The 24,258-nt window shown below is 35.2% G+C and overlaps 1 protein-coding gene across 2 annotated transcripts in view; it reads left to right on the top strand.

The window, feature by feature from the left end:
- EXOC6B (exocyst complex component 6B) overlaps positions 1–24,258 on the top strand; it is a 614,171-nt gene that overhangs the window by 242,271 nt on the left and 347,642 nt on the right. For both annotated transcript variants that reach the window (XM_090281510.1, XM_090281509.1), the window contains one exon: positions 5,272–5,340. In XM_090281510.1, coding sequence (XP_090137636.1) covers positions 5,272–5,340 — 69 coding nt within the window. The remainder of the gene's footprint in view (positions 1–5,271; positions 5,341–24,258) is intronic.

The raw sequence follows: 24,258 nt of genomic DNA, 5'->3' as shown, positions 1-24,258 counted from the left end.
TGCAGTGTCTCAGTAAAAATCAATGGTGATTTTTCCTTATTTTTTTCTGCTTAGTGCAAACACTTGAGTAATCTGTTTGGGGATTTCTCAAGAAGATCCCTAATTATTTGTGACACTCCGTAGCAAAATCGGTCAGGATATTCTTGTATGGTCAAAGGCTTAGGAAATTCTTTATAGTTTTGCTAATTCTAGTCACTTAGAATCCTAGGTCTTCTGATTTGTTGATGTGTTGTTGGTGTTCAGTCCAGCTCTATGAAAGCTTATTTCCAAATGAGTTTTACCCTTCTTTTCTCTGAAGTTTTGGAAGCAAAGTAGAACAGAAAAGTGAAGGGGTGAAAAAGTTTGCCAGGTATTTTCTGGCATCCAGACATAATATGAGAATTCGCAATTGATCCTCTGCATGCACAGGCAATGCCCCTTCAGCTAATCATTTGTTGTTTTCTACCTTCAGAAAGATGCATGGTACATTTTAATGACTTCAGATCCAACTAATGTTCAGAAATGGGCACCAAGTCCCTGAATTCATTTACCAATACTGAGAAGCTGTTTTGTGTGAAGTGGTAATCAAACATATTCTCAAGAAGGAGAATGACTCAAATAATTTGTGAGAAACATATCTAAATTCCTTGCAAACTTCTGTCATACTCTTTATGGATGATCCACCTACTTTGAAGATTTCATAAGAGAAGAATAAATGGCCTGTGTTTGGGTGTGTGTCTCCTGGGACAGCTGTGCTAACAACAGGGTTAGAGCGCACTAATGCATTTCTGTTTTCGTATATTATCTCTATCAGCAGCATAGTTAAATTTCTCAGCACATTTGCTTCTACTCTTGAGTGGAGGGAGGCAAGCAATCTTTTCTTGTACTCTATTCTTCTTTCCTAATGGTGTGCTTACCCAGTAATAAAGCAGGTAGATTTATCAGGTTGTTACCTGCAATTACTTTTTTCCTACCTCCATTCATTAGTGAGTCTTTTAAGATAGTAGAAATAGCTACCAACTCCCAACTCCTTTTTTTTTAGAGGGCAGGGAGTGTTGCAAAAATATTAAATGGATGTATCTGTTAACATATGAATGCCATATTTTAAAATTAAAATATTTTTTCTTTAATAAGTTAAATCATTTTCTTTATTCTGAATGAGAGGAATTTACCCATTAACCTTTCCATTTTCAGAGACTTTGACCTGAACTAAGATGTATTAGAGAAGAAGAAAAACATCATAAAAATCAGATCCTGATGTTTTGCAGGAATTTTCATAATTAAAAATGTTCATGTTTCTTTCTGAGCATCTAATATTCCCATTTCTACTTGGAATTTTTATATTTTCCTCAAAATTTATTGTCCGTAGAGGCTTCTAGGACTATTTCTCAATGTGCCTTTTATTAATCCTATATATAAATTTACTTTCTTATTTTTGAGCTTCCTTTGTTTCCAGACTCTTTTTAGTCATCCGTATGTACAGTGGCATCATTTGGTAGGTGGTGTATTGATACTATGCAGGGTCTTTAACAACAAATGTTTTGCAGACAATAATTAAGTATTGCTCTGATGAAAGTTGTTAATATTTGTCACATAAATGTAAAACTTTTGAAACAGACAGATTAACCATATACTTTGATACCTAGTGATACATGATCTCTAATGGATATGTGATTGTGTAACTGTAGAATGTAGTAGTTACCTTCCTTATGTCTACCTCTGAATGTTGTAATCCAGACACCCCCGAATTCTTTTACTAGAATATTATTTTAATATCCTACTTTATATAATATTATAACATGCTCCAAGACATAGATTTTTTAGTTACAGAATCTAAAATTTTACTTACTATTTGTTTCTCTGAAAATAGAGGTTTGAGTTGACAGAAGGCACTAATGCTCTCCATTCAGAAACTATATAGGGAATTAGCTGCTGTCCTTGGTGATGAAATTATTTCATGTGAATTCATAAGGAAAAGAACTAGTTAAAAAAAGCAGAATAATCTTGAATATAGTATTTGTGGCTATGGTTGATATCTTCATAGATGTATTTGAACTAGAAAAATGCAGACTCCAGTATCTTAATGTCTTGAGTTCCTGACTGCCAGGCAGAGGAAATGTTTAACTATTTTAATCATGTTTCTGTATCTCAGAAAGAAAGCCCCTCTGAGAGGAAATGACAACGTCCTACCACAAAGTTATCTCTTATCAGTTATAGTCTCAGTCAATAATGATTTGTCAAACTTGGACATGTGTAAAATGCAAGAGCTGTGTTATTTACTTTGGAAAGGAAAAATTAGATGAAGCTGATAACAACAGAGTCATGGCTTTTGTTAGGAGACAGAAACCATTAGAGACAGTCATTGTTAGCTTAGGAAAGTGTCCTTGGACCCCTCCCTCTGACCCAGCTGAAACCTAAACCTGCTTGAGTCATTCTTGCAACTTGAGGGAAGGGAGGGGCAAAGAAGGAGAAGAAAAATGAAGACAGTTTTGACAGAGATTTAGCATTTTATATGGAGAGCAAAAGGTGGACCTTAAAACAGACCTATTTATGAGTCAGAAAAACTGCCTTTTGTTCTCTTCCCCACCCTATTTATTTAGATTTTTGAAAGTTCATTTCTTATCCTTCCAAATGGGTAGCATTCCTTCATGTTCAGTGTAGGTTGCTCCCTTGCTTTTGCCTTTTCCTAGATGTGATTCTTTTTCATTAGTGAAAGTAGAGAAAACACATCTAGCTCAAAGCAACATGAGTCAGTGCATGCTTTACATACCTTCCTTCTCACAGCACTCTTCTTGGCTCCTCACAGTTTTCCTGGTGTTCCTCACTGAAGGAAGCACCGAGGAAAAAGGATGTCTAAATAGCAGGCCGTTTGAGGAGGGAGGTAGTTTGTAAACTGAAGCCCCGTTTTGCTCCATCTTTTCTTGTCAAGACTTTTGTGTAGTGCTTTCAAAGCTGGCAGTTGTGAGCTTTAGGAGGACTTGACTGGACCATGGTTTCAGAGCTAAGAAAGAGCAAAGCCAATATTTCCAGGTCAGGGCACTTGAAACAGGGGGCAGTTGGGTATGATGACCTCAAGACAGCCTCATAGAGAATAGGTTTGGTTGTAAAATTTTGGTGGAGATGATAGGAAAGACCTTTGTCTCCTGTGTGTGTGTGTGTGTGTGTGTGTGTGTGTGTGTGTGTGTGTGTGTTTTAGTTGGCCCAGATAAACCAGTCTTATTAGTCCATTAGTAAGGGGCCCCATTAGCTTATTCATCACAGGTTTATAGGGAAACTGTTCCCTAATGTAGATGTTTATTCTGTAAGGGTGGGTCTGACATATGAAAGGGCCAAGACTGTGTCTGGAGAATGGCTTGAAGCAGTTTGCTTCTGAATGAAACTATAGCTTTGAGTCAAAGCAAAACAAAATAAACTGCACAAAGAACATGTAAGCAAAGTTGTGATTAAATTTTTGTTCAAAATTAAGCAGATTTCCTTAACTTTTTGCAAATATATTTATAATAAATAACTTTATAATAATTAATTCTAAATAAAAATGTTTTATTTCCTACACAGATCAGTTTCTTTTAATGTTTCTTTCTCATCTTTTTTTCATATGTATGCTTAACTTTTATGTAGTTTAAATAGGATTATTAATAAAATTTTATAAAATTTTCTATTTTTCTTCTTTTGAGATTGTGATTCATTAACTATAGTTTTCACTGGTAGGCTCTGGTTTTCTGGGAAGACAAAATAAATTTCTTTCTTCCAGTCTCCATTGTGCAAAGAGGTGACACTTTAAAAATGCTTTAATGTTGTGGTCATTTCAAAAAAGAGTGCCAAAGTAATCTCATGTTGCTTCATTTTGTGTGATTAAAATCAAAATGGGTGACCATTTGTACTCCTAAAGTTGCAATTTTTATGTGCTTTTTAATCTTATTTTTTTAATTACATAGGCCCATCTGTCTATAAACTGTTTTCTTAGTTATTTCGCTTGGACCATAGTATAGGCTCTTGAGTACCTTACTATCAATCTTTGGATTCACATGAAAGTTTGAGTGCTTACATAGTATATACACTATGAAATTCTTAAACATAGGAATTTAATCTCTGCCTTTATGAATGCAAGCAAGTGAACAAAATTGTCAATAAATTTGAACCAATAGAGATGCTTATAGTCTGATGAATCATACAATTATCAGTATTATGGTAGCAACTTCAGTTAGGTCCTTTTTAAAAATTATTTTTAATGTAATTTTCTTTTTTGCTTTTTGTTTTGTTCGATGTTTACTTTCAGTATCTTTTTTATTCTTATTACATTCCTATGGGTCAACTGATAGTTTCTTTTTTTAGTTGAAGAAATTGAGGCCAAAGGAGATTGTGAGTTACTGTTGTCAGGTTACATAACAAATCGGTGTTAGCAGTGTGACTATACTCCAGTTCTTAACTGATGTTTCTTGTTTTACTTTCTCTTTTGATATCTAGGTTTAATCTATATGCATTGTTCATATTATAATTTGCTGGTATTACTTCTAAGTTTGGCTTTCCCATTCTTTTTTTTTTTTAAGATTTTATTTATTTATTTTTAGAGAGAGGGGGAGGGAGGGAGAAAGAGATGGAAAGAAACATCAATGTGTGGTTGCCTCTTGTACGCCCCCAACTAGGGACCTGTCCTGCAACCCAGGCATGTGCCCTGACTGGGAATCGAACCAGCGACCCTTTGGTTTGCAGGCCGGCACTCAGACCACCGAGCCACACCAGCCAGGGCTCCCATTCTTTATCGTAGTTTTTACATGCTCTCCCTTCTTTTCCTAGCATATTTCTGTATTTTGATTGCATTTTGACTTAAATAGTCATTAATTATTCTGCCCTTCAGATCTTCTGTGGCAAGTTTTGTTTTGACCATTAAAATGTAAAAATGTAGTTTTTTTTTTTTTTTCATACTATCATGAATCTAAGAAGGCAAAGTCAGATTTTCAAAGTCACATTCTCACCTTCTTTCCCCAAGTCCTAAAATGTATCAATGTATCTCTAAAAGCAGATGTAGAACCAGTGGCACCTATTACTCCTGTCTGGTATCCATCCTTCTGTTCTGTGTCCCAGCCTTGGTGACATCTTCACAGTTTATTAACGACATGGCTAAAATGCTAAACCTAGGCTTCAGGGGACATGCTTTGTGTTTGTTCAATTTGTACTTTTCACTTAGGAGCTAGAGCTGGTCTTTTTTCTTTTACAGTTGAGTAGTAAAAATTAATACAGTTGCTGTTAATGCCTTTGTTTGAATATTTTGTGACAATCTTGATTGTTTTGCAGGTACCTGGGGCCCAAGATTTGGTGGATTTCTCTCCTGTTTATCGATGTCTACACATATATTCTGTCCTGGTGAGTTTTTAGCTGGCTCTGCTTAATAAAGATATGTATTGAATTCAAACTCTGCTTTCTCATTTTTGATAATTTTTCTGTTTATTATTAAAAGGAAAGAGGAACTATTGTTTAAGGAGTAATAATTATAAAAACATCTTTTTATTCTTGAATCTTTTATGTTTGCTATGTAATATGCTATAACTAGTAACAATTTCTATCAGTGAACACGTTATTAGATTATACTAAAAATAGCTACACTTACAGATTTCAGTTCTGAATTTAATAATGCAGTTATTTAAATAACAATTGCTTATCTTTATATATTAAAGTGATTATTTGTAAAATATTTTTTATTCCTGTTTACAGTTATTCTTTTTGTCATACAAAGTATATGGAAAGAGGAACCTCTTTGGGGGAAATTTTATGGGTGTTAATAGTATTCTAATAAGTGAACTAGAACTTATCTCCATCTTGATAGTATACCTACATGCAGACACATAGACATATACATAGTCAGTTGAAAAAAATTAAACATCTAAGTTAAAAGTATCATTAAAGACAAATTAATGAGAGAAGCCCATTATTGATTTTTTTTAATAGCAAAGTTCAGTGGAGTTTCTATCAAGTTGTTATTACTATAATGTAAAGTGGAATAAGTCTGAGTGTATCTTATTATCCAGTCTGTTATCCATTTTTCTTCTTGATATGTTTAACGTAGTGTCACTTGGTCATTACTACAGATAGCTTGGGACTAGTCTGTGGATATCATGGCCTGCAGTATTTTGTGGTACTCTCCATTAGTTTGAGAAAAGACCTGGTAGCTTCTTTCCTCTCTTCTGTCTTTTAGTTCTCTGTAGTCCCCAGTTCCCTCCTCCCCTTCCTTCTATTCTCCTCCACTCCTTCTTTCTGTCTCTCATTCCTTGTTATAGAAAGATGAAGCAGGATCTAATTGAGTTGTATCAAGGCATTTAAAATAAGTAGACAATTTTTTTCAACTTAATGTACAGAGAATTAATGAAATCATGTATATCTTAATTTGTGGCACACTATTATCATCATTTCATACAAGGCCGTCTTTTGTATTTTATTTTATCATATTTTTTTCCATTCTTCTCCTATCCACAAGCGCACTTCTCTCCCATTCCTAGCTAAGTCTAATGTGTTTAATGTATGGTCATGGTTGTGTTTGTGTCCTTGAAAAACAGTGATTTTTTTTTTTTTTTTTTGTACATGAAGGTGTTTTCAGTTTACTCAAATGGTGTTGTCTTATGGATCTAGTTCTATTTCATAAATTGATAACTCATATCTGCCTGTCCTAATAATAATCTATCTATCATACAAATCTGACATACGAGGTCTGTCTGATAAAAGTCCAGCCATTGTTAATATAACAAGAAAGGTTTGCATGAAATCGATGTAACCTGGCAGCCAAGGAGAGTGGACTGGAATGTGCATGTGTGAACAATGACGACTTCACTGTACTAGTCAGTGGAGGTGGTAGACACCATTGAGTGAGCATGTATACTGTGGGGCCCTTACATTCAAAATGACCGAGGAAGTATAGCAACGAATCCGCATCGGATTTTGCATTAAGCTTGAACATCCCCTCATGGAATTTATTCAGATGGTTCAGAAGGCCGCAGCTATGGGCTGTTGATGATTGGCAGCTTCATCATGACAATGTGCCTGCTCATGCATCATGTCTCGAGCAGAGGTTTTTTGCTGAAACATCAAATCACCCAGATACCTCATATCCCCTACAGCCCAGATTTGGTACCCTGTGACTTCTGGCTTTTCTCAAAACTAAAATCACCTTTGAAAGGGAAAATATTCAGGAAAATATGACAGGGCAGCTGATGGTGATAGGCAGAATTGTGTGCGGTCCCAAGGTGCCTACTTTGAAGGAGACTGAGGTGTCATTGTCTTATGTCCAATATTTCTTGTATCTTCTTCAGTAACTATCTCTATTTTTTCATATTTCATGGCTGGATATCTTCTGGGCAGACCTTGTATGTTACTCTTAAGTGGTCATCTGTGGAGTGAAATGTAGAAGCATGGAAGATAATGTAGCATACAGTAGTTTAGAAGGCTTTCCATATCTTGTGTGCCATGATCCTGCTGCTTACCATCTGGCCTTAATGATACTGAAATGCTTCTAGTTTTTTGAATGTACTGTGTACTATGCTATTTCATGCTACTCATTCATTCCTCATGCTAATCCTACCACCTGAATTACTCTTCTCATTTCTTTTTATTTCACTGATTCATGTTCATTTCATACTTGTGTCCTCCAGCAAAATCTCCAATATTTCAGGTTGACCTCAATGTACCCCTATCCTCCTCACATTATTATAGGACCCAGTACCTGTTTCTATTAGTGCTTACTAGATTATATCATAGTATTCTAAATTTGTATTCTTTTTTCTCAATAGACTATAAGTTGTTTTAGGGCAGGTACCATGTTTTATTCCTCCTTTTAGCCGTTGCACTTAGCACTCAGTATTAGTAGTATATAATACTCAATAAATGTTTGTTTTTGATTTTGAAAGATAACTATCTTGCTTTGACCTGTAAATGAATCCAGTGCTGCAGTCTCAGCAGTGTTATACAATATCAGGGCTGGGACTCAGATGAGGGAAAACAGTTCTATTGGTGTCCAACGGAAGGATCATAACAGAAGTAACAAAAAGTTCTAATATTTTGTCATTTACAATAGTGTTTATTTGAACTTTTGGCCTGGAGGATAACAAGGCCCACTTTGAATAAACATGGCAATATTTATTATTTTTAGTGAAACCGACCTTCCATTCACCCCCCTTTTATGGCTGTGCTGCTTATAAATTCCCAAAGGATTATTTGAAAAATCCTACTTATATCTGCCAGCCTTATCAGTAGGGCAGGAGTTCACGTATTGTAACATGAGGTCAGATTTCGGTCACGGTCTTATAGATGGGGCCAAGCACCTGTAAATTCTTCCTTTGGTGACTAAAGTGAAGTGCAATATCAAACAGGCAGTGAGACTTTTCTAGGAAGTGCTGAACTTTGGCAGGAAGGGCAAAGTTTGGCAGGAGGAGGGGAGGGAAGAAAGTGAACAAGGGTCAGATAGTGGTTATTAGAGACTTGGTCCTTGATGTAGTAATGCAATGGAAGTGTTCAGGGCAAAGGCAGATACATTTTATAGAATTATTTTAAACAACTTATACTGTTTAAATTTTCGTATACAGTTTAGAGATGGGCAGGTAAGGGACAGGATATAAAACATTTTACAGTCATTAAAGATAATATTTTTTAAGAAGAGAGAATATAACAAGCTAAAATGTTTTCTGGAAGGGCAATGATGAATAATAATAATCTGAGATTCTTGTATATAATGTAGTAGTAGTTTAAAAGATGGACTGTCTAATGAAAACAAGAAACCAGTCTGTCTGGCAGGTTTTCTGACAATTCTTTAAACTCAGTGATGTCTGCCATGTTTATGGGCTCCAAGCCTTGAACCGAGCTCACTTTGGACAAAAATTTGAATGTATTTTTAAGCTCCTCTATATACTGACTTTTCTTCAGATTTGCTGCTCACTCGCCCTATATATATATATATCCCCCATAAAAGGAGCTGGGGTTTCATTAACAGCTGGGGAAGCAAACCTATAAATGCAACCATACCTCTAGTGTGTGGGTGTCCTTCATTATCTTATCTTCTTGGGTATCTACATCATCTGTGTATTAACAGTTTAAAAAAATTCTAGATTAAAAATGTTGATAAATGAACTCCTTTGATCTCTTTTTCTGCATGTGTGTTATACTATAATAAAAAGTTTACTTTAAAGACCTTTACATCTTGGGTTTAGGGGTAGAAATTATAGCAACATATGAATTTTTTTAGTAAGCAGCAATTTCTCAGTATTATATGAATTATAATATAAGAACCTGAGTTGTTTCTAATTGTCTTTTGATAACTAAATAAGGCTATAAACCAGCCAAAGATATAAGGGAATGCAGAATGTAATAGTGCAGTGAGTTCATTATTACAAAGACTCTAGCAAGTACAGTATTTTAAATTCCTTGGGCGAAGGGCCTCTGAGAATTTAATGAGAGCTGTGAACCTTTTCTGTAGACAGAATGCACATAGATACATGCATGTATAATTTTGCTTAGAATTTCAGAGGCTTCCCTAGCTTCTGAATATTATCCATCATAGACCTAGGAAGAATCCCCCATCTAAAGGGTCCCACAAGGTGAGTTAGGTTTCATGTGTCTACTGACTGGAGACCTATGACTCAGAATATCTTACCCCAATTTCACTTGAGTATCCCCTTATGTTTCCTAAAGTCTCCCTACCACCTTGTCTTTTTCTTAGGTTTAGAAACCTTGACAAACTCTAAATTTAGAAGCATATTTCAAAGTGACCTTATTTCTCTGTCATTAATTCTTATTCCCTGAGCAGCCATTATGCATGCCAAGCTGGTCACCTGTTTTTCTGTTAAGCATAATTTAGTCTCAGCACCTAAACTAATAATTTTATCCCCAGAATTCTTCCACTTAGAAGGATTCAGAGTAGAGATTTAGGAATGATTATGAGAATTATAGTTAGTAATTTTTCTCCCTGAACATAAGTAATTGTGTTAAATTTCAGAATATTTTACCTCTTACCTATAATACTATCTCTTTTTACTTGGCTATAATTAGGAGAGGTAAATCAGCAGCAGAGCTAGAACTTACCCAGGGGTTGGGGTGAGGTGGCATGGGCAGGAAAAGCTGGAACATATTTCTCCCTTTCTAATCTGAGAGTTTTCTACTTGCGCCGTCTGCACTGACAGCCCGGGGAAACTATAAAATTCATGGTCATGTAACTACAGATAACTGCAAGAAAAAGGTTTGGAGACTGGAAAACGGAACAGATATAAGCAGTTCTAAGTAACATGTTTTCTGAGTTGGTCAGGGAATTACTTAATGAAATTACTTAAAGGACTTGGTAGCAGTTGGCTCTTATAGCAAAGCACTTGGGAAATAAATACTTGAAGAGTCGAAGACACTATGGAGTTTTGGCATTCTTAAGGTTAGGCTTAAAGATCTTATTGTATAGTGGTAGTAGAAGGGTTTGTTGTTTACATATGGATTGTATATAACACTTTGTTTAGCAGTCTCATAGTGCTTCACAAATTTGACTACATTAAGTAAGCGACTTATATGTTACATATGAAGAAAATATCTCACTTGGTAGAGACTGGCCTCACTATGAATCATGCTATGAAAGTAGTTTTGTTGTCACCAGAGGTAAGACCTTTAGGGTTCTTATTCCTGAACTTTTATCACAAGGCACTCCTGCTATTTATTTATTTATTTATTTATTGTTATCGTTCATGCTATTATAGTTCTCCCAATTTCCCTCCTCAGTGTTCCTTCCCCCAACCTGCTCCCCATTCCCACAGTCAATCCCCACACCGTTGTTCATGTCCATGGGTCATGCATATATGTTCTTTGTCTAATCCATTCACCCTTCAAACAGTCCCCACCTCAGAAGGCACTGTTGCTATTTAATAACGAAGTAAATTTAGCAGCAAGAATTGGAACACAAACTTAAAGCAAATCTGAAGGACTGGGTGTAGTTTGGATGGCCAGATTTTTAAATTATTATTAATTAAAAAAAATGCGGTCCCCTTTAAAAAATAGCAAAACATTTCTGCTACATCTTGATTGGCAAATGAAAAAAACTTCATACATCAACTTCACATAGATTTTGCCAGTGCTTCTCACTGACTGTTGATCTGGCAGTGAATGTTAATAAGCAGATAGAGCTCTGACTGGTTTTTTAGTTTTCATTAAAATTGACTATACTTTACTATGGCCTGGTTCTTTTTTTTTTTTTTTTTTTTCTTGAGCTACTCTGATTCTATTATAAATGCTGAGACTGTTGACTTATATTTATTTTATATAACTATAATAAAAATCTATTATTTAAACTCTTTCAGTATTTTACAAATACATTTGAGTGACCATTTAAGTATATGATTTGGGCGTAAATATAAGCAGTCATTTACAAGTCCTATAGTAGAAATTAAGACAAATGAAAATGAGGCCTACATGCAAAATTCTAGGTGCCTAGAGTTTGTGAATAAGGGTTTTCTTTTTTTTTTTTCTTCTTTGACATTTTCAAAGATGGTGTTACAGAGAGGGAAACATCACTTTATTTTGCCTGTCATATGAAATTGAGAACTGTGGGTATAGAACTTCAGTGTTGCCTGAGGCACATAGTTTAATGACCTAGATTTTCTTAAAATTGTTTCTGAAGATGTTTTTCTGGAGAACACCAGTCTCATCAGTTGATCTGTTTAAAAAGGGGGGACAGGGGCTCGTATTTTAAATGTCATTGACACTGTACTCTATTGAGATCTTGGGTTTTTTTATAGTTCACATTGGTATACTGAAGTATATTCTTTAGATCTGCAAAAAATAACGATGTTAAATTATAACCATGCTGAATTTTATTTTAAACCAGCATTTTCTAATATGTACATACAGTGAAAGATGTAAAGATCATCAGGACACTTTCTGCTTTCAAATACTTTATAATTTAATGGATTTAGAGAAAGGCTGCTTTGTAAGGGACTCTGAAGAAGCCTGGCTTAAAAACAAACCCATCATCTTTATTTGAAATATATACATTTTCTTTGGGAAATAAACTTTTCTGAGAACAGTAATTTGCAATGAGTAGGTGGCATTTTCAAATCCTTTGGAATAGCATGTTATAAAGGAATTCTGATATTTATACTCTTGAAATTTACTTTTTAAGAACTTTATGTGACTGATATTTCCGGCATTGATATTTAGACACTTTTTCTCTTAATCCTTTTTATAACTTTAAAAAAATTTATTTTAAATGGTCTTTATCTTCCCTTTCAGAATGTTCATCTGTCGTGTCCCCCCCCTACCCCACCCCCCGCATCTAAAACAAGTGCAAGCTGCACTGTAGAGAAGGCAGCCTGTACTGTAAGAACAGAGCTGGAATCTTTCTGGTTTGTTTCCATAGTGATCTTGAGTACTTCTGAGCAATAGAACGTATGCTACATATTTTCTTTAGAGAGATGTATGTTTTTAATGTGGAAAGTTTTGCCCTGAAATATTTGGTGACCCCCTAGTCCATCTCTGACACTTTACAGATTCTTCCATCACCCTACTGCCATATCTCACTGCCTCAAGTTTCACTGACCCACCAGTGCCTGGTGAGGTTAGATACGCATAAACACTACATAGATCATAGAGGAAAGCTGAGGGGAGATTCTTTGTGCACTGCATTGATAAGGACACAGGAAAAGCCATTTTACAGTGATAACTTTCCTGTAGTATGGGCTAATGGGCCCTGGTTTGTAGTAGCTGTAATCTAACTTTTTATGATTGTCATATTGCTCTTTTAACCTGGTGACCTTATTACCCATGGGCATACATATCAATTGGCTTTGAACAAAACAAGAGGCAAAACAAAACAAAAAAAAGGGATTAAATTTTTTTTCCTAAACATGCTTGCATTTGCTTTTCAAAATGCTTACTTAGGGAATTTTGAACTTCTCAAGTGTATTTGCCTGTTTTTTTAAGACAATAATATCTTACTTAAACAGCTTTAGACACCCCAGTAACATAAATATTTATTATTAAGCTCTGATAAAATGAATAAGAAATAATTCATTTTCCACTAATACCCAGTAATCCTTATAAACACAATTTAAATGATATCAAAACTGTGCTTTAAACACTTCAGTTTCTTATTGTTCTCAGAATAAAGTAAACTTCTTAACTTGATTTATACAGTCTTCCATATTCTATCCTTGGTTTAGCTCTCTTACCTCATCTCTAGTTGCTTTTTCCTCCTGCCTGCTCATCGTCTATCCTCCAGATGTACAGACCCCCATGTTCTCTTGCAATGATGCCTCGGACAGGCAGTTTTCTTTCCTGAAACATACTTCATATTTTATTTCTCCCTTTTAATATTTCTTTCTCTTAATTATGCCAAATTTCTCCCGTTACTGATTTGGCATTTATAATCTCTTTCCCTCATCTCATATAGCAACTGTATTACTTACATCTTTTTCTTCCTTTTCCTTTCTATTTTGGTTATGACTGCCAGGTTTTTGTTTGTTTTCAGTTTTTAAATTTAAAAAAATGTAGTTTTGTTTCTTTTACATTCTTAAAATACCTCCTCCTATACTGAGTGCTTAGTTTAATACATTGTCCCAATAGTTTGGGATATTATGCAGGGACGTAGGAAAGGTCATAAATAACTATAACCAAAGCCTCATGATCTAATCTAGAGGATATGTAGGAGAGGAGTTTCCTTTTGTTTTGTAGGGGAAATTTGGTCATTCATATAGTTATGTAAGTTGCATCTACCAAAATTATCTTCTAACCAGAAGCAAATGCCATATCTGGAGCTCATGTTTATCTATGGTTTAGCAGGTATAATGAAGAGTTTGTTTTTAACCTATGACTATTTGAAATTGTAGGGAATTGGAAAAGCTGAGCTTGGGGCTGTAGTGGATTCTCTACTTTTTCAGGGTCCTATAACTGAAACCACAATGTGGAAGTGAGGTAGTTTAGAACCTTAACACTGGCGTAGAAACTCAGACTTTTTGCCTGTCCACACCCCAGATTTTCTCAAGGAGCATAGGTAGACTCCATCTTATTTTCATACCTCAATGTTTTTAACTTGAACTTCTGGAAATGTCAGAATACTATGTTAGTCCCATCACAGAAGAGGAGCTCAAAAATAATTGAGGAATGAATGAATTAATGAAAACTCAAAATACCTCAAGAAAATCCTGTGAAAAATTAATGGAGACCTAGAAAAAGATGATCAAGTATGCCATAGCCTTAACAAGATTTAGTTGTTTTGGTTGAGGTTAATATAGTTCACCAATCTATTATATGGATTATATTAATTAAGGTCTGGAATTTCTTCTTGCCAGAAGTATAAGATGTGTTAATATATTTTTTTAGATATGAAAAATGAGGTCATTTATGATGTTTAATGGTGATGCTTGTAGCAGTTCAGATTGTATTTGACTACATGTAACTGAAACCCAACTATAATGGTTAAGACAAATAGTTTATTTTTTTTATAATATGACAAGAACTCCAGATGTAGGCAGTTCAGTGTTGACATGGTGGCTCTGCACTGTCATCACTTAGGTTCTTTTAGTTGTTTCAGTCCTCCATGTAGTTTTGTTTCTTTGCCTTTTTTTTGGTTGTTTTTTTACAGTTGTACCTATATTTACCCCATTGCTCTCTCCTGCCCCACCCACTCCACTCCCACAGTCAATTCCCATACTGTTGTTCATGTTCATGGGTCACTTATACATGTTACTTGACTAGGCCCTTCCCCTTCTTCCTTGCAAGATGGATGCTACATCTTTAGGCTCACATTTCAGAAAGAAAGCAGGTAGGAAGCCAAAGTGTAAAAGCTGCATTCCAGCTGAGTCTATTTCTAGTAGAAAGCAGTAGCTTATGTCAATGAATGGAAGATTTTATAAAATTTTTTTATCATTTTAGTAACAATTAGAACTAGAAGCTAATTGATTTCTAGTCAACATGGTGTTTTTTAAAATTAGGTACAAAGCAGATAAGCTTGAATCTAAAGCTTGACCTAGATATGTTATATAAATTCTCATACCCTTGCCCTGGCTGCTGTGACTCAGTGGATTGAGTGTCGGTCGGCCTGTGAACCAAGTGTCTCTGGTTCAATTCCCAGTCAGGGCACATGACTAGGTTGCATGTCAGGTCCCCATTTGGGGGCGCATGTGAGAGGCAACCACACAGTGATGTTTCCCTCCCTCTCTTTCTCCTTTCCCCTCTCTCTAAAAATAAATAAGTAAATAAACAAATAAATAAGTAATTAAAAAAAAATTCTCATAGCCTTAATTTTCCCATTTAAAAAATGTAAATAATAGGGTTTCTCTCACAGTGTTTCTGTGAGAATGAAATTAAAGAATATATTTAAAAATAACCAGCATATTAAATCTTAAGGGAATATTTCTCCTCTCAATTTATACATATTCTGTTTTCCTGTTATAATTGCCAAAGTTTCATATTATAAAAAGGAATATTTAAGAATGCAGTGGGGATGGAATAAAGAACTAGGAACTAGACTAATGCATAACACATAATTACACAGATATAAGAACACAAGAAAACCTGTGCATTTTCTTCCACAACCCATCTGCATTTTGTTACCTGTATTATAAGAAATAATACAAGAAAACCTGTACACTTCCTCCTAGAACCCATCCCCAATTAATGTTACCTTTATGAAAACTCTAACCTAGAGATTAAGAATCATAAAATATTAAGGGGAACAGGGCATTTGTATATCCTTTCTTTTAGCTACCTCTTTTCACAGAAAACTGTCCTTTGTCTAGGACAGTTAAATTACTCATCTAAAGTCACAGAAGTGGTAAAAAGTGGAATTAGAAAAAAAACTAGTTATAAATTTTCTATCTTGTGTTTTTTCCCCCATCAGTTGTCATCATCATTACAGTGGCTAAATTTATCATGCTATGTGTGAAGTCCTGTTCTAAGCACTTACCAGTGTTGTTACTCAGTATATTAAATTACATCCTAATATGATATATATTAGCTAACATGAACTTTGTAAACATAACTTACGATTTTTCTTCTTCTGCTACCAATAAGCGACTAGACCTAAGGGTTTTCTGTCGATAATGATTGGAAATAGGAATGGAGGTGGGAAGGCCTTCTACATTTTTTTATTTACCTTTTCAAAAAGTCTTTGCTCCTTCAGAGTCGATTTTGCTACATGCTTTAACAATTCTTTGCGCTCAATTTTTATGCAACTATGTCAAAAATGTTGTTCTGGTTGTCCAGAACCATCTTAGAGGGGGTCTAATGACCATAGCTGTAGGGAAAAGAACAGTACCATCAGCTACTTTCAGTCTATGAAAATGGTCTGTCTGCCTACTAGTATTTTTTTCTTCTTATAACATAAAAAGATGCCATTGAAACTAGTATCTATAAGAGAGTGAAAAACCCATATCACACCACACAACTGTAGTTGGTTTTAGGCTTAAGCAGTCAACAGGGCTACATGTGAGTTTTTTAAAGCTATTGTTCAGATTTTTAGGAGGGGCTTGAGGACGCTTTCCCTAAGTTATTAGTTACATTTGGCCTATTGTCTTTCTAGATTTTCCTACATTATTCAGTAATTCAGAAATATAATTTCTTCCATCAAATAACACTGTAAAAATCTTAATGGAAAATATAAAAGTAGAGTTTATGGGTATGGGTGTTTTCATTGGGAAAAATAGAAAACTATGAGTCTATGCTAATAATAAATAGATATATAAATGAATGAATGAATACATATGTATATAAATACATGCATATATAGATAGAGGAGAAGACTGTGATGTTACTTGAACTAATATGCTCAGTGTCAACTGTTGGAAGACACATTTGAGTCTCTTGCATCTCTCTCTGTACAACTCGTATGCAGCGGCATGGACTGTGTTTGTTCTAGGCCATCTTTTAAAGGTGTTTGTGCAGCTGACAGCTTTGTAAGGTAAAGATAATGTCTCCCACCTGAGAAAAAAGCAGGTGTGCTTCCAGCTTTGGAAGATCAAGATAGTGTTTTCCTGTGGAACAAAGATTTTTGGGTTTCCTATGCTCAAGGTTCCTCTTTGGCAGTGGAAACTGCTGTGTGTAGGTGTCTCCTGGACTTCTTCACATTGCCCTGTGGAAATTGGGACTCTGGGAGTCTGTGCAAGTGTACATGCTGATACCCTGGCTACTGCTATTGATCAATACAAGTCATAAAGTCCTTTGTCTCTGAACCAGGACTTTTGTGCCTTCTGCTAGCATCCATTAGACTGTGGCATGCTAATTTGTTGGCTTGCAAATGGTTAAAATCTCAGACTCTTCATGGTTCTTCATTTTGTGGTCATTACAATAAGGATTTGTTTAGACAGGAACCATTATCAGATACTAAATCAAGGTGTGAAATTTTGATAAAGAGTAGTATATTTGTGTGGTATTAAACTTTCTCCCCAATATAGCTTATTAATAACAAGGCAAAAATTGTAATTGGACGTCATCTTCACCAGGTGATAAAAATTAACATCACAATTCAGGATCTGGTAGACATTGTGTGCCTCTGAATGAGATGCTGAGAGGGATGTAGCTTTATTTATGTAGTATTCTGACCCGGCATGCATAGCCTAAATCTAAGTTATGAGGAAATATCATAAAAACCCAAAATGAAGAGCATGCTGTTGGAAGGAAGGAAGGAAGGAAGGAAGGAAGGAAGGAAAGAGAAAGAGAAAGAAAGAAAGAAAGAAAGGAAGGAAGGAAGGAAGGAAGGAAGGAAGGAAGGAAGGAAGGAAGGAAAGAGAAAGAAAGAAAGAAAGAAAGAAAAAGAAAGAAAGAAAGAAAGAAAGAAAGAAAGAAAGAAAGAAAGAAAGAAAGAAAGAAAGAAAGAGAAAGAAAGGAGGGAGGGAGGGAGGGAGGGAGGGAGGGAGGGAGGGAGGGAGGAAAATGTTTTAAAAAATGTCAGCCATAAAATATAAAGAAAAGCCCAGGAACTATTTCAGATTAATGGAAGGTAAAGAATTTGACAACTAAATGTAATGCATGGTCCTAGACCGGGGTTTGGCAAACATTTTCTCTAAAGGGCCTGTTGGTAAATAGTTTAGGCTTTGTGGCCGTAGAGTTTCTGTCACACCACTCAAGTGTACTGTTACAGCTCAAAAGCAGCCAGACACAATATGTAAATGAATGACTGTGATTGTATTCCAGTAAAATTTTATTTACATAAGTAATGGGATGGTTTGCAGACCCCTGTCCTAGACTAAATCTTTTAATTGAGGGAAAATATGCCATAAAGGACATTGTTGGTTCTGTTGACACAATTGGAATATGGACAGTGGATTAGGACAATGTTATATTTTCCAAAATTGATAACCATTCTGTTGTAAGAAATTGATCTTATTCTCGGCAAGTGCACAATGAATTATTTAGGAGTGAAGGGATCTGATATGTATAATATACTTTCAAATGGCTAAGAAAAATACATGTAGAAAGAGAGCAATTGATAAAGGTTATGGGGCAAAATATTTAAAAATTGGTAGCTCCTTTATACTGTCTTGATAGATACCTATAAAAAAAGAGGAATTAACCCAAACCTGAACTGAAAATGATTATCTGTGATTGAAGTAACAAGGGAAGCCAGCAGACATCATCCTTGGCCTAATCTGAATGCACTTAGTTACCAAAAGGCTGTAGTCTAAGGGGCCAGAGGTTTTAGTGCGGTCTAAAAACGATGGTGGGAGCCACATTTTCCAGACTGTGAAACACAGGGTGCCTTGTTTAGTCAGCACAGTTTAGGTCAAATGTGGTTATGAAAAACAGATGAATTCTGGTGATCAAGTTGTACTTTGACAAATATTCCATTGTTCGAACATGCAGTAATTTCTGAAAAATGTGAAACAGCCTGGACTGCAGAGATTGAGTTTTCTCTTCTCAACTCCCTTGCCTGCTTGCAAAGGTCTTGTCATCGTGGGGAGTAGAAATAACAGGGCAGAAGAAGTATGTTGGATACTCTCCTCTTCCTCCTTTTTTTTTTCTCCTTTGCTTTGCTTTACTGGCAAATCAAGCAGTTCTGGGCAGGCTGTTTTGTTAGCTGGAGGTCTTGCACTACTCTGGGCTTTGGGGACAGCTTTTGTGTTTCAGTTTTGTGAACAGTGGTATGTTGTGAATTGGATACTTTGAGTTTATCCCATTAATAGACAAATGCTAGTTGAGGTTTAGTGAGACATTGATATATTTTACTGGCTCTTCTTCGTATAATCTGAGAGTTATTATTTCATTCAATGTCTACTCTTAGCTCAAGAGGCTCACCTATAGAGCTGTTTCTATAACTTAAGAACCATGGTAACAGCATAGCAGGCCACAGATGCTTGATGCAGAGAATTCTATCTAGAGTAAAGTCTGCTTTGATGGCTTGTCTTTCCATTTATAAGATTGTGTTGTACTTTTTAGGCTGCTTCAGGATTTTGCCTCACTTTACTCACTTTGTTCATTCATCCATTCAATAAATATTTATTGCATACTTATTATACACAGGGCACATGGTCCATCCTTTTGTGCTTGAGTAAAATTTCTGTTCTGGATGATTTAGACTTGTGTTGTCCAACATGGTAGCCATTAGCCACATGTGGCTGAACACTTTAACCCTTTGAGTGCCAACATCACTGTGAGTGACATTGACAAATTTTCCCAAAAGTGCCAGCATCGCTCCCAGTGACTTTTTTAAATGGCTATAATTGTAAATAACAACGTAATAATTTGTATTTTTTGTTTTGTTCTCTTTTTTTGTACCTCAGGTTATATATTGATATAATTTTTTCTCATGTTGATCCAAATTTTGAATTACACATGGCACTCAAAGTGTTAAACACGGATAGTTTGAATCAACATGTACTGTAAGTGTAAAATACATACCAGGTTTCAAAGGCTTGATATAAAAAAGGAAAACAAAATATTTCATTAACTTTTTATTGATTGGATATTGAAATGACTACTTTGGGATCATTGAGTTGAATAAAGTACTTCATTAAATTTTTTAAAAACAATGTATTTGTTTGTTTGTTTATTTATTTATTTTTAGAGAGAGGGGAAAGGAGAAAGAGAGGGAGAGAAACATCACTGTGCGGTTGCCTCTCACTTGTGCCCCCAGCTGGGGACCTGACCTGCAACCTTAGTCATGTGCCCTGACTGGGAATCAAACCAGCGACACTTGGCTCGCAGGCTGATGTTCAATCTACTGAGCCACAGCAGTCAGGGCTCAATACTTCTTTAAATTTTTTATCATCTGTATTTTACTTTTGTATTGTGGCTTCTAGAAAAATTTAAAATTGTACATGCAGCTAAAATTGCTGCTCATCAAATGTGAATTAATATATATGAACTTGAATATTTTTCCCCTCTTATTATGAAGGGATCCTGGTCATTTCTGGTACTAGTATGTTTAATATTTTTCTATAAGAGAATATTAGTCACAATTATTACAATTCTTTTTCTTTCAATTTTGATGATGGTCAGTATATCTCAAAAATACCTGTAATCCTTGTCAAATTGGTATACTATTTCTGAATAAATTTAGAACCGTGGTGAATGTCTCTGGGTAATCATTCATTAATAACAAGCTGATACTTATAAAAATGATGAGTATTACCCAGAAATCTTGTTGTTCTCATGAATTCTGATAAAACTTTTATATAAGTTACTAAAACCTTATGGAAAGTCATCATTGTTTTTGCTTTCTTGTGTGTGTTTTAAAACTATTTTAGCTATTCTAGAGAAGTGAGGTCATGGTAGTTGCATAATATAATGGGTTGTAAAATATGAAAGAAAAAACTCATCTCTAATCTTGAATATTTAGTCATTTATAGAATTATAAATAATTACAGACGGTTGCAGTTCATGTTTAATATTTATTTTTAAAGATTACCTTTTGTTGCTGAAATCTATAGTGTATAGACTAGGAAAAAAGTTTTGATGTCTGACTCATTGTGTCTTTTGGAAATGTTGGTTCTTTCATGCCGTGGGAAGGCTGCCAAGATATAAGTATTTCGTGCCCTGCAGATAGTTTATGTTTTAGAAGCTTGAAGCTAAATCTTCATTGTATACATTGTGATGTATATATACTAGTGTTGGACCTCTGCAATGATTGTTGCAGTTTTAATATCTTTTGTTATCACAGTCCCATGATTTATACTTAGTCTGTCATTAATTAGGTAGGTCATATTTGGTATTAGTGGCATGTATGAATTTGGGGATGTTTTTAATCTCACTAAGTCTCAACTGTGGTATAGATACTTTTCATGGATGTAGGGGCTTTTTGTGACTTGAGACCCAGTAGAGAGCCATCCAGATGAGGAATAAAGTTGTGGACAACTTTGAGAGAGAGGTGAATCAGGATCCTGCTATAGAGTTCTTTAAGCAGGAGGTGGGAGTATGGTGTGTAGCCCAGAATAATCATATACATCTGGACAAGGCTGGTTCTATAATAGGAGGCCAGAATGGGAAATACCATCCATTCCTTCCTTCCTTCCTTCCTTCCTTCCTTCCTTCCTTCCTTCCTTCCCCCCTCCCTCCCTCCCTCCTTTCCTCCCTCCTTCCCTCCTTCCCTCTCTCTCTCTCTCTCTCTCCCTCTCTACCTCTCCCTCCCTTCCTCCATTTTCCCTCCAGCCCCCTGGCAATGTTGACACTTTTTTTTGCAATGGGCTTGTTGGAAAAAAGACCAGTCAGTCTGACAATATTGTTTTTACTATGCCTTATACATTGAGCAAAGACAAAGAAGTATGAGACATATTTTTACATTAAAAAAAATGATATAGCTAAGGCATGAGATGACTACCAGTATATATGGAAATTTCCTAGTTTGGAAAGGCATCTTTGACATATCCATATCAAAGAGCATACTTAATGACTTAACTTTTGAAGGATTTCTAATAAAGTTGGGACAAAGACAAAGAGAAATACTAGGACAAAGATGCACACCACCACCCATTATGCTCATTATTCCCAGGGCTCTTGGGCCAGAAAAAAATTTATAGAAAAAGAAAACAAAGTTAAAAACTTGTACAACATACACAAAAGCATTTTTCTAAATCAGAAAGTACAGTTGAAAATAAATATACCTTTTAATAGGTTATATAGAAATTAACCTAAAAAATGTACAAGGCCTTTATGGTGAAAATTTCAAAATTCTATTAAAGGACATAAAGGAAGTACTGAATAAATGACTAGCGAGATACTGTTTTAATAGATAGGATGTCTGGATATTGTAAAACATTCAGCTTCTCCCGAATTTAATTTATAAAGTAAATGAAATTCAAATTGTAATTTCAGTGGGAAGTTTGTGTTAACTTGGCAGCTGTTTTTGTGATTCACTCAGAGTTGCTGTGCTGTATAGGCTAGTGGCTTGCTGTCCACACTTCAGGCTACCTTGTGATGACCCATGTCCCACAAGAAACTCTCCTTTATTTCCACAAGGATACATTTAGGAGGCCATTTATTTTTGGCATTGTTTCTGGTAACAAATAGTGGAGGCAATCTGGCGTTTGTCAGGGAGTGGGGCGGGTAGATAAGTAAAATTGGTATTTACCTATGGTTGAATATAATATGCTACATATACCAAGCAATTGTAAATTATAAACATTACTTATATATAACAATATATAAAGATTTCAGAAATATGGTGCTGGGGGATCAAAGTAAGAAACAATACAATTGATAGCTCAATATTACTTACATAAATTAAAACAAACCCATAAAATTACTATACATACTTTTCTCAAGGACACATTTTTATATAAATAAATATAAAAGGTTGATTTGAGTAATGTTTTATTTATACTAGAGTGAGTGCCTGTGTTGATTAGGGGGTTGGGTATAAAAAAGAAAAAAAAACAAAAATGTATACTACTATATAATTAACAGTATGTCTTGAACTGGGAAAGAATTATAAAATCAATTCTTTGCAAGTTATAATAAAATGCTCTAAACTGTTTCTACTTGAATGTCATCTTATCAGACAAATTCCATTAACATTTGTGAAAAGCCTAATGGGAATTTCCTATATCACTACCTCTTTCCTGAAAATTGTAACAGAATTACCACAAAGCATAGGTGAAAGATTTTATGTGTTTCTTCTTTTCTGTGAAAACTTGAAAACCAGTAATTCTTTTTAAGGTCATTGACGTATACATCAGGCCACATTAAGGTTGTTTTCTTTATCTCTTTTGGAGATTCAAAATTGGAAAGACTTTGATACTTATCGTCATGACTGTGTACACATCCAGTATTTCTAAAGTGAATTTTAGTCATCATACATTCTTTAAGGGTCATTCTTTCAAAGGAAAACAACTACACCAAAAAAACAAAGTAACCAATTCTTTAATACAACTTTCAGCAGAGAATATAAATTTCTAAACACAAACTCTTCTGGTTATATAAATAACACATGTGACTTCAGAGATAATAAAACGTGTTGTTTTAAAAAATAAAAAAATAAAGCTAAACTTTAGTCATTCACTAAATTTTTTTTTTCAGATATATTTTATTTTATATGGGTGGATTTCAAACCAATTAGCGCTCTAGGCTTTGAAGAGGTGCATCAGTGGTCCCTTGCTTGAAAAAGCAAGTAAGCTTCAGCACCTTTGTAAACATGAATGGCATTGAGAAGGTTCTTGTTCTTCAATAGGAAAAGAGATGTAAATTATATGATTTGCAGGTTTTCTTTTTTCATTTTAAGCTTTTCATCTGTAATCAGTGTGAAACACATTCCTTCCTTAAAACAATTTTGATGTAAGTTTCCTGAAACCACACAAGGCCTTTCTACTCCTCTGAAGTTTATTGTGATTTAGTCCTAAAAAGTTTGATTTGAGGGAGTGAGGAATTTCAGAAGAAAACCTTCCTCCATTACTGGAGGGGGGGATGGGGGCGGGAGCTAGTTACGCCAGGTTGCTGGAGTGGAGGCTGTGGACTAGAGGGAGAAACCTGCACAGGAGAGGGTGGTATAGCAGGAAGGAACAACAGGAGCTGGAACCAGACACATGCGTCTTGCTCTCAGTGAACCTTGTAACTTTGGCTTTCAGTTTTCTTACAGGGATAGCAAAATGTATTTTAAAGAGTTGTGGAGACTAATTGATACAGATTGTTTTTTTATAAAATACATAAGAGGTGTAGTGGTTGCTCGATATTTATTAATTCTCTGTAATATTCCTTAAGGCTTCTGTAAGCTTGCCTCGTATACTTCCATCAAATCCTAAATCCGTCCCCACTTCATCAAAACTCTTAGGTAAAGTTTGTCTTTTTAACTTACATACAGTGACCATTGCTTGGACAAGATGGGTCACTTGAATTATCCAAGTC

The sequence above is a fragment of the Furipterus horrens genome, unplaced genomic scaffold (genome assembly GCF_987537825.1).
Source record: "Furipterus horrens unplaced genomic scaffold, mFurHor1.1.pri manual_scaffold_6, whole genome shotgun sequence".
In the NCBI taxonomy this organism is placed as follows: Eukaryota; Metazoa; Chordata; class Mammalia; order Chiroptera; family Furipteridae; genus Furipterus; species Furipterus horrens.
The sequence above is the reverse complement of the archived record's forward strand: the minus strand, read 5'-3'. Positions and strand labels throughout refer to the sequence as shown.